Source organism: Ptychodera flava, chromosome 6, assembly GCF_041260155.1.
Source record: "Ptychodera flava strain L36383 chromosome 6, AS_Pfla_20210202, whole genome shotgun sequence".
In the NCBI taxonomy this organism is placed as follows: Eukaryota; Metazoa; Hemichordata; class Enteropneusta; family Ptychoderidae; genus Ptychodera; species Ptychodera flava.
Window position 1 is genome coordinate 30,476,254 of NC_091933.1, and position 14,388 is coordinate 30,490,641.

At 37.1% G+C, this 14,388-nt stretch overlaps 1 protein-coding gene across 1 annotated transcript in view; it reads right to left on the reverse strand.

The window, feature by feature from the left end:
- The window catches only part of LOC139135451 (short transient receptor potential channel 5-like), a 35,798-nt gene that overhangs the window by 8,472 nt on the left and 12,938 nt on the right, over nucleotides 1-14,388 (reverse strand). Inside the window, exons 2-7 of the mRNA XM_070702838.1 lie at nucleotides 8,471-8,598; nucleotides 7,427-7,918; nucleotides 5,620-6,016; nucleotides 4,974-5,116; nucleotides 3,855-4,507; nucleotides 1,371-1,569 (exon numbers count right to left, since the gene is read on the reverse strand). Coding sequence (XP_070558939.1) covers nucleotides 1,371-1,569; nucleotides 3,855-4,507; nucleotides 4,974-5,116; nucleotides 5,620-6,016; nucleotides 7,427-7,918; nucleotides 8,471-8,598 — 2,012 coding nt within the window. The remainder of the gene's footprint in view (nucleotides 1-1,370; nucleotides 1,570-3,854; nucleotides 4,508-4,973; nucleotides 5,117-5,619; nucleotides 6,017-7,426; nucleotides 7,919-8,470; nucleotides 8,599-14,388) is intronic.

Here is a 14,388-nt window from a genome sequence, read left to right on the forward strand (position 1 = left end):
CAGATTGGAGTTAAATTTTTTTGAAATGTTGAAAATTGGAGAAGCAAGAAGCTAGGCGATCGGGTGATTTTTATACATTTAAACTTATTTCTCATCCAACGCACGACTGCTTGACAAGCTAAAAGGTGAACCTTACAAATATTTTAACCTTGGGTTAAAAAATAACCAAAGAAAATGAAGGAATTTTTATAAAACAAAAGATTTTGAGCAAAATACGCTGTGTTTATGTGTAACGCCCCCGTAAAAATAAGCGACCGTGGGAGAGATAGAATTGCATAAAGGTTATTAAAAGGCAATCTATAAATACTCGTTCATTTCACCTGGTAGTCGGGCGTCACGTTCACTCGCCCACTCTCTGATATCCATGGTGACAGATGCGCACGCGCGATTGTTCATCAGAAGTCTTAGGCGAAGAACTTGTCGGGAAACCTTTTAATAACCTATGTTGCCATGCATGAAAATCGATCATAATTAGTAGCGCATACACGATACTTATACACATGCCCCATTGTCTCTTTTGCTGTTTCCAATATTGCGCGCCATATCGTATCTAATCATCTATCGTCATATATTCTGATGTTTGGTACAGGAGTTCGCTTATAAATTCTTTCTGGGCGTGCGCACACGCATGGAAAATAAATACGTGTTGCATTTTCTTGCTAGGTCGTGGTGACGTCATAAGGAAACACCGGTGGTAGAATTTGACCCCGGGCGGAGGTTACAGAAATGAATGTCACTGTATGCAAGGTATTTCTTGTGCGCAGGGATTATCTCAGAAGCAGGCAAGAGAGCTGATAGGAGCAAACCTTGATCAAGGCGTTAATAAGTCAGTAAAGAAGCTTCGCTACAAACTTTTTATGGATTAGGTTGGCCAGAACCTGCCGGCGCTCTAAGGGCGATTATAGTTTTTGAATGACGTCCCTGGTAACAGGGTGCAAACCTGGCCTTGTCAAAACAAAGTTTAATTACAAAAACCCCACTTCAAATTACATGTTCACTGGTTACTTTTTACTCTTAGGGACCGATCATTAGATCTTGGGAGGTGGGGATGGTCGCAATTAGATTGCAGATTGTGAATATGTTGTTCTTACAATTACAAATTTTTGAAAACATTTTTTCCAAATGAGTCATAATGTGCTAATTTTTTTCTAAGTATACTGTCAGGTTTATCATTTTTTGCGTTCTGATTTTATGTTTTTTATTTTGCAAACTAGTCTGAAGATTTATTTCCTAAGTTTTCGCTTTGTATTTTTTCTGTTTTTGACCACCTCCTCCCGAGATCTAATGGTCTATCCCTTAATGCTTGGATGTATTTTTACAATTTCTTATAGTCAAAGAAATGAAATGTAAAGCATGGACAAACAGCCTACCTCGATTTGCGTGTACGTGTTGCTCATCATGGCTATGAGAATGTTCAGGAGAACCACCAGAGCAATCACGTGATACAGGGCATAGAGTATCTGACCCATCATCTCCGTATACCAGTGATCTGTGCCGATTATCTTCAGAGTGGATAGGTCCGACACACCGAATAGTGTCCAAAATAACGTCAAAAGCGCTTGACCAATGCTGGAAAACAAAACAAAACAAAACAAAAGAAACTGGTGAAATCGACGTCACATGGTGACTTGAGACCAGTCGATGACATCATTGGAGCAGTATGTGCAGAGCGACATCATGATGATGAAGACCATTGTTTTTATGATCAGTAATGTGATTTATCATGCCCACACAAAGAACAGATACTAGACGTCAATTAAGTAACTACGTGCGTTTAATGTGAAAGGTTTGGATGACAAATACGTTTCATTTCGTTAAAAAACGCTTCTTCTGGCTTATTATTCATTGCGGGTGATAAAATTCCTGACAAAGATGGGAAGTAGATGATATACATATTCTTGTAAAATTATTGCATCTTGAGCCATGAAGAGAGGGATAATCTTGAGTCACGCGGACGACATAGCTGTATGTTTTTTTTATTTTCGGAAATATGACGATCATTTCATGATATGAAATTTCTCATTTTCACAATAATTCGATATTATTCATGTTTTTGTTTGTTTTGTTTTGTAGCTTCTGTTTTCAATGTAAATGCCAATTACTTAAGTATAATGGCCACTCTGGATTTGCTGCGTGTCAAATAACACTTGTAATGACTTTTCTTTCAGAATAACAATTATGATAACATTTCTTTTCATTGTTGTATTGCTGTTATTGATTCACACACAAGCTGTAGCAGTCACAAGGGTATCGGTAGTGTGATGCTACACTGTGTGCAAATTATCTCCAACTTTCAGCTTCAGTAATTTTTCATGTCTAATTTGACATGTTTACATCTATCGGACAGACTCTTTCATATTTGAACTGCCATGGTTCTTTCTGTCCTTTATCTAATTTTGCTTATTAATGCGCAAGTCCGAACTTTCTTATATAGTATTCCCCCGTTTACCAAAGTGGGTTTTGCTGTTTTCTGTCTGTAACACCTTCAATGTATTACTGATTCAGTTACGTTTGAAATAAGTAACAAAATTAAAAATGTAATCGTGGCATTTCAACAACCAACATTCGTATGCAAGTTAGTTGAAAACACCAGAACACCAGCTCATCGATTGTGAATATTGCAGACTGAATTTTTTGCTGCGTCATCACAGTCAACGTTTGATCGCAGAAAAAATAAAATAAATTCTTCAGGGTACATCAAGAATTGAACGTTATTTTTTGTATAATATTTCTACTTAGAGCTTTAACTGTAAATGACTCAGCATAAATTAATTGGGAGATCAGATGAGAATCAGAAGATAGATAACTTAAAACTTCAAACATGTGAGACATAGTTTCAATGCAATTCGAGTCATCATCCAACCCTGCAAACTAAGTACGAGTCTTGATCGATGGGTAGAGAGGGGATTGATTTAATCGAGTTCATTTTTGCGGTATTTTCTGGTTGTTTTTTTTTAACACATACAGCTGAAAAATGGAAAGTTCAAATTTTCAAACAGAGACGACATAGAAAATAATGACCACATTGAACGTCAAATAACGATGAATTTGAGGCACTTTGTTTTCTCCGAACAAAATTTTTGCTCGATTATACTTTGTTTTCATTCTCATATTGTGGGAAAATAGTTTATATTTCCTATAGAAGAGTATAAGCAGAAGTTTCATACTTGAATTTCCATAAGTATAGTCGTCGTAAGATTGTTTTATACTGCTGTATTTACTGGTGGCACTACCACATTTACCCTAAGTTATGTATGTAACACAGTCAACTGAACCAGGTGTGAGTTTGCCAGCAACTTCTCAAGTCGGTGGACTTGGCTGAACTGCGTTTCAGAGAGCCTTCCACCTTCCCAAGTCATCGGAGGACAGTCGTCGCTAAACGATATCGTCTATACGCTATCAAGTCGACGCAAGTGCTTCGTGCAAGACAAACGGACTGTCGAATTTGTCAAACGGATTGTTGTTGGCAAGTTACATGTATTTGACGTAACCCAACATCATTCCGTATCTCATTTTGACCTGTGTATTCATTTGTAGTTGTTATATCACTAATATTTACTGCATCATTTAAGTACATTTTGTGTATAAAGTATAGGTCATGGACCAAATTAAATATATTATTTGTCTCTGTGCTTTTCCTCTCCCCGATACTCAATATCTGTTTACTTTTCGTTTGGCTTGGTTCTATCCGTACATTTCGGCAAGACCGACCCGTAGACCGGACCAACTTGTGACATAATGCAACCTCGTACACTTATTGGAACTGAATGATGCTTCAATGATTCTAAAACCATGCAATCTAAATAGCAAGAAACAAGAGACATAAGTTAAGCTAGAATAGCATATGTATTTACCTTCCGAAGGGAGGAGGGTTGCATTTGCTGCCAGTATGTTGCCATGAACATGGAATGACGTAATTTTCGTCGTAGTCTGAGTACAGCTGATTGAGTCCGACAGAGAACGCGAACCAAACCAATGAGAATATAGTCAGGAATCGCACTATGTCATACGTCATCCTTCCGAGGGATATCTGCATGGGACCGACCTGAAGATGTACCACGGTCAACCGTATTACGCGCAGGAAACTGACCACTTTTGCAAAGGCGAATATTCCATCAGCGACCAGGATCGGATGCAAGGCTCCCAGGGAGCCTAGCACCGAGTTTGATGACGAAGTGGTGTTGCCGACGACGGTACCCGTGGTCGGTCGCTTCGGCAACCGACGGACGGCTCGTCGCGACCTTCTGTGCACTTCACTGGTGTCTTGCTGTCCTTGCGACCTTGCAAGAGCCGCCTCGATATGAGCAAAGTTCGTTTCGATGAGAGTCCTAAGACGTTTTTCCATGTCTTGCTGTCTCTTCAAGACGTCTTCAATGGTTAGATCACCAGGCTGGAGAGGAGGTTCTTCTTCGTAGGCAATTGAAAAGCTGTCGACCGTAGATAACTCCACTTGTTCGTACAAGGAATCATTTGACACCGTTGTTCTGTTTGTCTGCACCTCGTGGTCCTATGACAGCGAGAGACAATAACGAAGAACTTGTAGGCAGAACCTAATATCGACAGTATTGACGCCACGATGAGTGTAGGAAAACTGGACAGAGCCCACATGCAAAGTAACATTTGTGTGTAACATGCAACAGTCAGTAAGTAAGTCAATGTCAATGTAAGTGAAGGAATGGAAGGAGACTTAGTAACTCAGATACACTTTACAAGAACGATAACCACTTTCGGACACCTGGTATACCATCACTTGCTATTAGTGGTTATCGTGGACATGGTAATATTTCAGCTTAAATGTAAACGATTATGAGATACGTTTTGTTGTGATATATTAAAGGTAGAATTGAAAAATGGACACATATATGTATATTCAAATTTTCAATTTTCAAATTTGAATATATAAATTTATATATACATATATTCAAATTTTCAAATTTGCTTATCCATACACATATGGACTGGCAATACCTTACCGCAAATGCAGCGAGTATTCTAATAGCCATCCAAGCCCAATACATTGTAAGCATCATGTAGTCCAATAACTTCCACTTGAAGTTGTCACTTACACCTTTCTTTCCATATTTTGCAATGTCTTGGATTTCATACCATGTGTAACCTTTGAAAGAGGAACAATGACATCAGGCTGTTAATGCTCTAAATATTGTATTGCCGCAATGACAAAAGGAATAGTCGATCGCAAAACGCGTACAGGGAACTTTGAAGCTTGTAATTTCTCGACACATTTCATCACATATTTTTACCCAAAGCCTTGATTGTGTATACATTTTGTCTGTTCTGATACGAAAAATGATTAGTAGTGACAGGTTCATTATAATGTTCGGAATCTAGATATTTCACATCAATGGACAAATCCCCTACACAACAATGCCTGGCATTGTGATGTATTTTTTTCTTCCAGCAAAGACTTAACAAAAGTACCTGCAGTATTTCTTATCTTAGACAACTACCGTGACAGCAGTTGTCTGAGTTCTCAAAAAAATATGGTATCGGCTTGTACAATCATTAATAATTACTCTGTCTCCCTTGTAAAATGTAAATGACGTCATCATGCGACGACATTATACCCGATGCTCGGCGAAAAAATATAAAAATACTTACTCAATACATAAATAATGATTAACATATCGGTAAATTGCAACTGTCCCGTTACCTCCCTCGTCGACGTAGTTGTGATCTCTACATTTCCGGACGAATTTGAAATATCCGTCGAGGGTTCCCTGAACATGGCCTTGTAGTCGATGGCTTGGAATGACAGCAAAACTAGGAAGGTCATCGACGAGGCAAGATTGCAGACGAATCGCAGGTAAGGTATTTTCAGCAAGCGAGAAAGTTTGGTGCCAGGAGCAAGGATGTAGCTCACGCACAGTAAAGGAAACGCAAATCCAAGAAGGGCTGAGATGGAATACTTTTTCAAGATGTTCACTTTGCGCCAGGACGGAAGACCCTGGTACCATAGCTCAATCAGATGTTGTTGGCAGTGGGGATGGGCGACAAACTGTAGAAATAAAAGAAGTTCACGTGACAATTTTGCTAGAAGACCATTTCCTTCATTAAGGTAGTGGTTCTTCTACATTTCTTTACTTACATTTCCGTCCATAGTAACATTAAAATACAGTTCCTTGTCCAATGAATTAATACAATCTAATTCCTTATTTCATTAATTCAATTCATCCGTCCCACCCACATCATATGGTTGGGACGTAGCATTATACAATAGCTTTTGGTGGTTTTAAAATTCGACAAATAAAATTTGTTTTGATGGCGACTCTTTGAAACCAACTCAGATCGTTTGATCATGTGTAGCTTTTCTGATAGACAAAGATTACATCGCTTGGTTAAATTCGAGTTAGCATTAGTAACATTAATTTGCATAATGATATTTTAGAAATCAGATTTTCTCAGCATACAGTATCACTTATGGCAGATTTTAAGGTCATCAAAGTTTTATGACAATACTACTGCTAATTTGCATATTGATGATATTTCCCGCTGATATATCTGGATGGACTCAACCAAAGTTGATGAAACTTGCTAATATGTGCATTGAAGATACTATGATATAACATTTGTGAAAATCATTATCAGATTTAACGAACTTTCCTAATTCCGGATGCATGTAGCTATCTGGCTTTGCTTGATCACAGTTGATGACATTTGTTTAATATATTGATGATTTAATGATGTGACAGAAATGAAAGACATTTAGCATTTTCACTTAAGTTAATTTGTAATTTGCCAATTTAGCGAACTTTCTCAATCAGTGATATTTTAAACAAGAAGGACCTTTCCAAAGTTAATGAAAGTTATTGTGTATGCTGAATATACAAGTATAAAAAATAGCAATGAAAGACATTTAGCATTTTCATGTCTGCTAATCGGCACTTTGTATAGCCAAGGAACCTCCCCAATTAGCGTTATAAATCTAAATTGACTTGACCAAAATGGGTGACACTTGCAGTGCACTTTGAAGACACTATGATGTGACATTGATGTGAGTCTTTCATTATCTTTTCGCTTCAGCTAATTACTAATTTGCATATTTAATGAACTTTTCAAATTAGGGACATAAAATGACCAAAGTTGATAAAATTTGCAAAGTACATAGATGATTTCATGATGAGACTGGTGAAAGATTTTTACTGCAGTTAATTTGTGATTTGCATATCAAATGAACTTTAAACATTAGGATTAAAACTAAAAGAACTATACCAACGTTAATGAAAATTTCTACCTGTATTGATTATACAATGATACAATGGTAATAAAAGACATTACGGGCCAGTTAGTAATTTCATGAACTTTCATAATTACACATATACTCACTCAACTTTTCTAAATTTTAGGACTGTAATAGATGCTTTCGACTATTATAAGTAGAAGTCTATTAAACTGCAAGAATACCAACCAGTTTTTGATCTAAGCGAAGGGCTCTTTTCACTTTGTACGGCTCCGTGTAGTTACGACTCTTTAGCCATTCCGCCGGGTCATGGGTCAGCACAATGGTCTGTTCCCGCGTGTCTCGCACTTGCCCGAGTAAATCAGCCGCGAATTTCTCACATTGGTCCGCCAATTCCAGGTACTGCTGTCGAAATTCGTAATCTCGTTCGCTGAGTAGTCGAAGTTTCCAGGCCAAATCAAAGGCCCTCGAGATGGGATCCTCGCTGGTCAGCGCGATGTACGCCTGGCTGGCCAGAGCTCGGTAAACGTTGATTCTTCCGACCGAATACTCCAAGGTAAACTCTGCCGTTTTGTAGTCGTATTTGTCTGGGTCTTCAACAAAGGCGCCATACTCGAGAAGAGTTTTCAGTATGTCGTAGTTGTTGTGGTGCCCCGCCAAAACTACTGGTGTTATGTCCGGGTGGAGTTCGTTCTTCGAGTCACGACAATTTAAACCCTCCTGGTGCACAAAGCATGAGATTAAGTTAATAAGGCATACTAAACGGTTAAAACATTATATCGAAGACTAAAAATATAGAAAAGGAAAAATGACAGACACGCAGGAAGACACAGACATTGAAACAGACATTGAGACAAACAGACATTGAGACAGACAGACAGACAGACAGACAGACAGACAGACAGATAGATAGATAGATAGATAGATAGATAGATAGATAGATAGATAGATAGATAGATAGATAGAAAGATAGATAGATAGATAGAGGGAGGGAGGGAGGGAGGGAGGGAGGGATGAGAGTTGAGAGATGGATACATACATACATACATACATACATACATACATACATACATACATACATACATACATACATACATACATACATACATACATACATACATACATACATACATACATACATACATACATACATACATACATACATACATACATACATACATACATATGTATGTACAGTCAAACAGAGAGACAGACAGACAGACATGTCACTTCTTACGAATGGACGTATAAACAATGTAAATCAAATCTTACTCTCAACTGTCCTCGTCTTTTCAATTCTTCACAAATAGGTCTGATGGCAACGGTAAACTGAACATCTGTAGCGTGGAGTAGCCCGTCTCTGATTTCTACTCCTTGATCGAGTAACATTTTAACAATGTCTGAAAGTGGAACACATGGAATTGTCCGATTTAGTTTGGAATGTGTCGAAAAGTCTGCTTTTCAAAATAATCAATTAAATTAACGTTCCTAAGTTTAGAGAAAGTTTTGATGATTCACTTACACTAACTGTTGTAAATATTTTCATTAATCAATTGTGACGATCAAATGTTGCGGCTCTCGCTTGTCAATAGACAGGGAGAGAGGTTTTACACAGTTAGTATCTAAGGTACCTAGGAACACTTAAATAATATCGGAAATGCTTTTTCAATTTAGAACTACAAAGTGAATGCCTTAATCTGAAAGATTACAAGATTATTCATGTTATCATGAAACTTACATGAATAAGTAACATTTTAATCCCGTAAAAATAGCCTTTTACTGTAAAAAAATCAGTCTCTTAGGATGTGAAAAACAAATTTTGCTATTTATTACGTTATAAGTATCATTTTTGTGAGTGCTAATTTTTACCCTCCTCAACGCGGTAATCTGCAGAGGTTCGGATGCCAGAAATATATTAATACCGATTTCTTTATTCGTGCAACATAAAGAGCATGAAATATTCCAATTATTGGGAAAGTAATTTATGAGAGTAGCTCTAATAACTGTCAATCGCTATTCACAATTGAGAAAGTGATAATTTCAAGGACGCCTGCCCACGTTTCCCGAGCAACGCGAGGTGAAAGACCGTTTCGCTGAAAGAGCTCCGTCATTCAGTGATATATCATAAGCCACCTTATGTGATCCACCAGTGTGTATATATATATATATATATATATATATATGAAGTAAGAAAGACTTTATATTCAATAAGACCTGAAGGTTCTACTAGTTAACCTATTTTGTTATATATATATATATATATATATATATATATATATATATATATATATATATATATATATATATATATATATATATATATATATATATATATATATATATATGACGATGAATTAAAAGTAGCGCGGGAATCTGGATTTTACCTCATCTTAGTTTTCTCAAATCAACAAATTCACCTTGTTTCTTGAAAGGTTGAAGCCAAGTTTGTGCCGATATTCTGTTCTTTGCTTTCCTCGCAATGAACACTGAAATTAATCTTTCCATGCACAAGTGGCAGACAGATGGCAAGAATTATTGTAAATAAGTCATATTTCTAGACATCTGCATACCGATAACTCTTGTTCGTTACCAGCACAATCGGTATGTTTATCCTGCTGACGAAAAGTGGGTGAGTTCATGACTGTTGGGACATTACCGTGATTGTCCCTCGGAGCTGTGTAAAAGCAGAAGCCACACTGTCGCCTGTACGCTCGCATAGACTTTTGCCTTTGATTTGAAGCAAAAGATAAGCACGGAAGTTTAAGCAAGAATTCTAAAAGAGGACTACAATGTGAGTTTTCTTCCATCGACCAAATTGAATCGCCTACCCTTGATATGTCTATTATTATATTTAACAATTCATAAGAGCTTCTACAAAAAAGATGTACCTTCACAGTACAAGCCATAGTACCAAGTTTGTGCCGATAGTAAACACCTATTACCTGGTCACGAGGGCTATAGCTCCCGTTTATTACCTCGAGGGCCCCCTGCGCTACTAGAAATACGTAGATATTCCCAGAGGCCGTAGGCCGAGGGGTATAGGGAAGTGTTTCTGGTAATGAATGGCCTCGAGGGGTAATAAACGAGTGCTATAGCCCGAATAAAGACCAGGTTATAAGTGTTTTTAACACACCACATGCTCATGTTGTATTATGTTACAGTGTTTAATGTGTTTTGATAATTTGCATAGCAACAACCCAAATTTACAAGTTTACTTGGCGATATTTCTACAACGGTTATAGTAGTACATGGTACCATCCACTTTCTTCCAAAAAATAATTCTAAGCATACCTAGCAACATCCTTGGTCACCCGCCATTGTTTAAAGCTGCAGACGACACTACGGTCATGTGACCGGGCACTTTTCCAAATTTGGTCAAAACTATTTCCCTAGGGAAAAAGTTATTAAATAATACCCTCTGACATCACTTTTGTCGATTCAGTGGGGGACTTAACGTATCTATTTTCTCGTCACGGGACGTATTCTGACAAAGTGCGACACGGAATGAGTATGTAGTGTGTTATAAATACAGATATATGCATTTTAAACTTTTCATTTGATGTGCTTCGGTTTCTCTCCCCTTAACTGTACAAAGAGCGATGCTTTAACGTTTTCATTTTTTACGACAGTTGCCATAAACTCATGTTCCTTGCTGACCCAACCTCCGTACAGAGATTGTAGTAAATAATTATAATCTAGCTAGAGAGTCTCAGCAGTAGCCACATTAATCTCTGCCACAGGCGACAGTTTTCACCCACTTTTTGGGTAATACACGTTTTCCATGATATACATTTTCTGTCTTTTTTCTATATAATACTTCTAACCAAAATAAGTACATAGATAAATGAAGAATACACCATTTTCACTATCGATCCTCGATTCCGTGAACATTAATCTTGCAAAACATCATAGACCTTGCTCTAGGTTATATGGACGTGAATCGATGATTCAAAATGAATGTCCCAACGGCTGTCAGCTTTGCAGACGTGGTTGTCAAAGTTTTAGCAGAATATGTATTATTTTTACTAGTGTATAGTGTATTATTTGTACCAGTGTACGGAAAGTATAATCTCTAGCTGAATAGCTCCTATATCAAAACCTGAGATGTCCGCAACGTTTATTGAGCCAGTTGGACGCCCGTAGGACTGAAGGAAGTCCACTTTGTAATATTTAAATTTGCCTGCTGCAGAGATCATGGGGGCCTCGATCTCCGATGATGATGATTGGGATGATGATAATGATGATGATGATTAAATTTTTTTTCAAATGAAGAAAAAATAAAAATACATTCGGACTCAGTAAATTTGTTGTTGTTGCTGTTGTTATTGTTGTTGTTGTTGTTGATACTAGAAAAGAACAAAGTGTGCGCTGGAAAATTCAATACAGTCTAATTGTACACATGCACTGCAAATTCAATACAGCGTAACTATATACATGTGCTACAAAAGTCAATACAGCCTAACTATAAATAGCTTGGGTAATACACAATTCCATGATATACATACAAAGCTTCATATTTATATCTATATGTGTTTTTTTCTTTTCATCGACGTTAACGTTAGGCGTACACCATGCTATCTTGTTCCAAAACGACCTTGCGTTTCATTGCACTGAACGGGTAAGCGTTCTCATATTACGGTAACACCACGACACAAGCTAGAAATCATCTTGTCAAACTGTTTCCTGAAGAGACCACATCTAAAGGTGGCCATAACTATACCTCTTACGATCAGATCAGAGCTTGTTCGTTAGGGGGTCTGCCACGCAAAACAAACTTCCATATTGATTAAAGGGCCAGTAATGCTAACTTTTGATAATATTTTTACCATTTTTGTTTTGAATGTGAACCATAATTCCTTGTTTTACTCCCAAAGCACGTTGATATACACCAGTATTCAGCTTGTCAACTCAGCACATACGTGTATAAACTGCATTGTTATTTTTGAAAAGTGACTTGTGGTCCCGACTAGAATTCAAATGTAAAGAATAGCAGTGCATTTTACACATAAAGACGCTTAAGTTGACAAGCTAAATGGTGGGTGTTTCAACATTGTTTTATGGAGTTGAATAAGAAGTTACAATTCATATATAAAATCAAAATAATGAAAAGAATCACCAAAAGTTAGCATTACTGTCCCTTTATATTCAGCCAAGTCCTTTATACAGCTACGTAATTGAGTTTACAAGCACATATATGGCTTTGTCAGATTTACCATGATCTTGGACACCATGCAAAATCGTAATCAAAGTACGTGGAGTACAGTAAAACACTGACTCAAACTCACGATAGCCTCTCTGCTTTCGTTGTCAAGTTGGCCATATAAGAGGCAAAACTTGGCTGCATCAATCCTGTCTTACGTAATTTGCACTTACGCATCGCTCATCCGTTTTCTCAGTGCCCTGTAGACTGGCGCTGCTATAGATCAAACGAAGCTTATTTACCCCATATATATTTACCGACGGCGATCAACTATGATACTTTCTCCTTGCATGCCTTTCTAGGAATGAGAGGCCTACCAAATTATGATTGACGCACTGCAATGCGCGCTAACGTCAACCAAAACGACACCGTCAAAAATAAAGAGCCATGGTTTTGTTTTGCAATCATGTTTTAACCAGCTTGGAATTTATTTCAATTTGTCCTCGGTGTTGTGGCGATGTCTTAAATACACCATGGTACCATGGACAAGGCGTGTTTGCCATGATGGCGCTAAGATCATTGTTCCTATATACGTACTTCACTTAGGGACGATTCAGAATTTACTTCCAGGGGGAGGGTGGAGGATTTTCTATTTTCTGGGTGATTTTTTTCCACGCCCCCCCCCCCAGTAAATGATGGAAAAACTCTAGGCCCCCCCCTCATCTTTCCTGTTTTTTTTCCATGCCCCCCCTAATATATACATGCATGCTTATACACTATAGACATATCCAGTCTAACAAGTTGCAGGAACTGTAGTGGACATTTAATCGATGATATAACAAATCATTTCAGGGTTATGTGACTATAAAAAGTGGCACACTTTTGGAAAGGGTAGCAATAAACATATCTGGTTGTAAATTTCTGAAGAAAAGTTAATTACTAAATATGAATACTTTTTTCGTTATGTCTCACTGATACATATGATGCACACAAAGACAAGCAAAGATGTCAGTTAGAAATGGTGAACAGAAAATCAGAGGAGCAGATAATTGGCAAAGTGATATATATCTTGAAGTTTAATGGTACCGTGATCATTTGCAGATATCCAGATATTTCTGGAAAGTGAGATGTACATGTACATGAACAAGTTCAGCACACATTTTCATTTGATGATGCTGAATATTTGCAGACTCACGGTAAAAGTTTTAAACATTAGCAATTAAAATTGGTGAAAGCCAACTTATTTTTAATTTTCTCTTTTTTTCTAATTTGGTTGTCATAAAACCAAGTAGCTGCCACTGAAAGCAACAATGCTGAGGAATATGTTAGAACATTTCTTGAACAAAACACCTTATCCATAATATGAATTCACATGTTATTCTGCTCATTCCGTTCACAATCCAATGTTCATATTAAAATGCAGATAACCCTGTGTAAGTCAAAGTTCACTTTTTGTCAGCAGTATTTTTCAAAATTGACAGAGCATTCATATTTCAAATTTTTTTAACAAACTTTAATTTTAAAATAGTCATGATGCGCATGTTTTCAAATGACACGAAACAATACATGTTAATTTGTTTTTTTGCCTTTTCTGCCAGCCGCCACTGAGAAATCTTTGATTATACATATCAGAATGAATGGGACACAAAAGTATTAGCATCAATACACAATGTGTAAGCCTATCCACATTTCTCCTAGCCTCATACACACTGAGATCACTTCTTGGACTACAGCAAATTTCTTGTGTACACAATATTTCAACAATCCGACACCATACCATTGATGCAGTGCCACATGATCTTCTGGATGCACATACAGGATTATTGGAAAATCAACCCTTTGGTAAATTTTTCACCATATATTTTTGACAGTAATACATAATATTTTTATTTTCAACATTAAAAAATATTCGCTGAAAAGCAACTTGAAGATGAGACGGCCATAAATTTATTTTCAAAAACGTTTATAGTAGATGTAAGCACTGTAAAAAGTTATGTAGAACATTTAAAAAATTTAGAAAGGGTAAAATTGATGAGAATGAAACATAGAA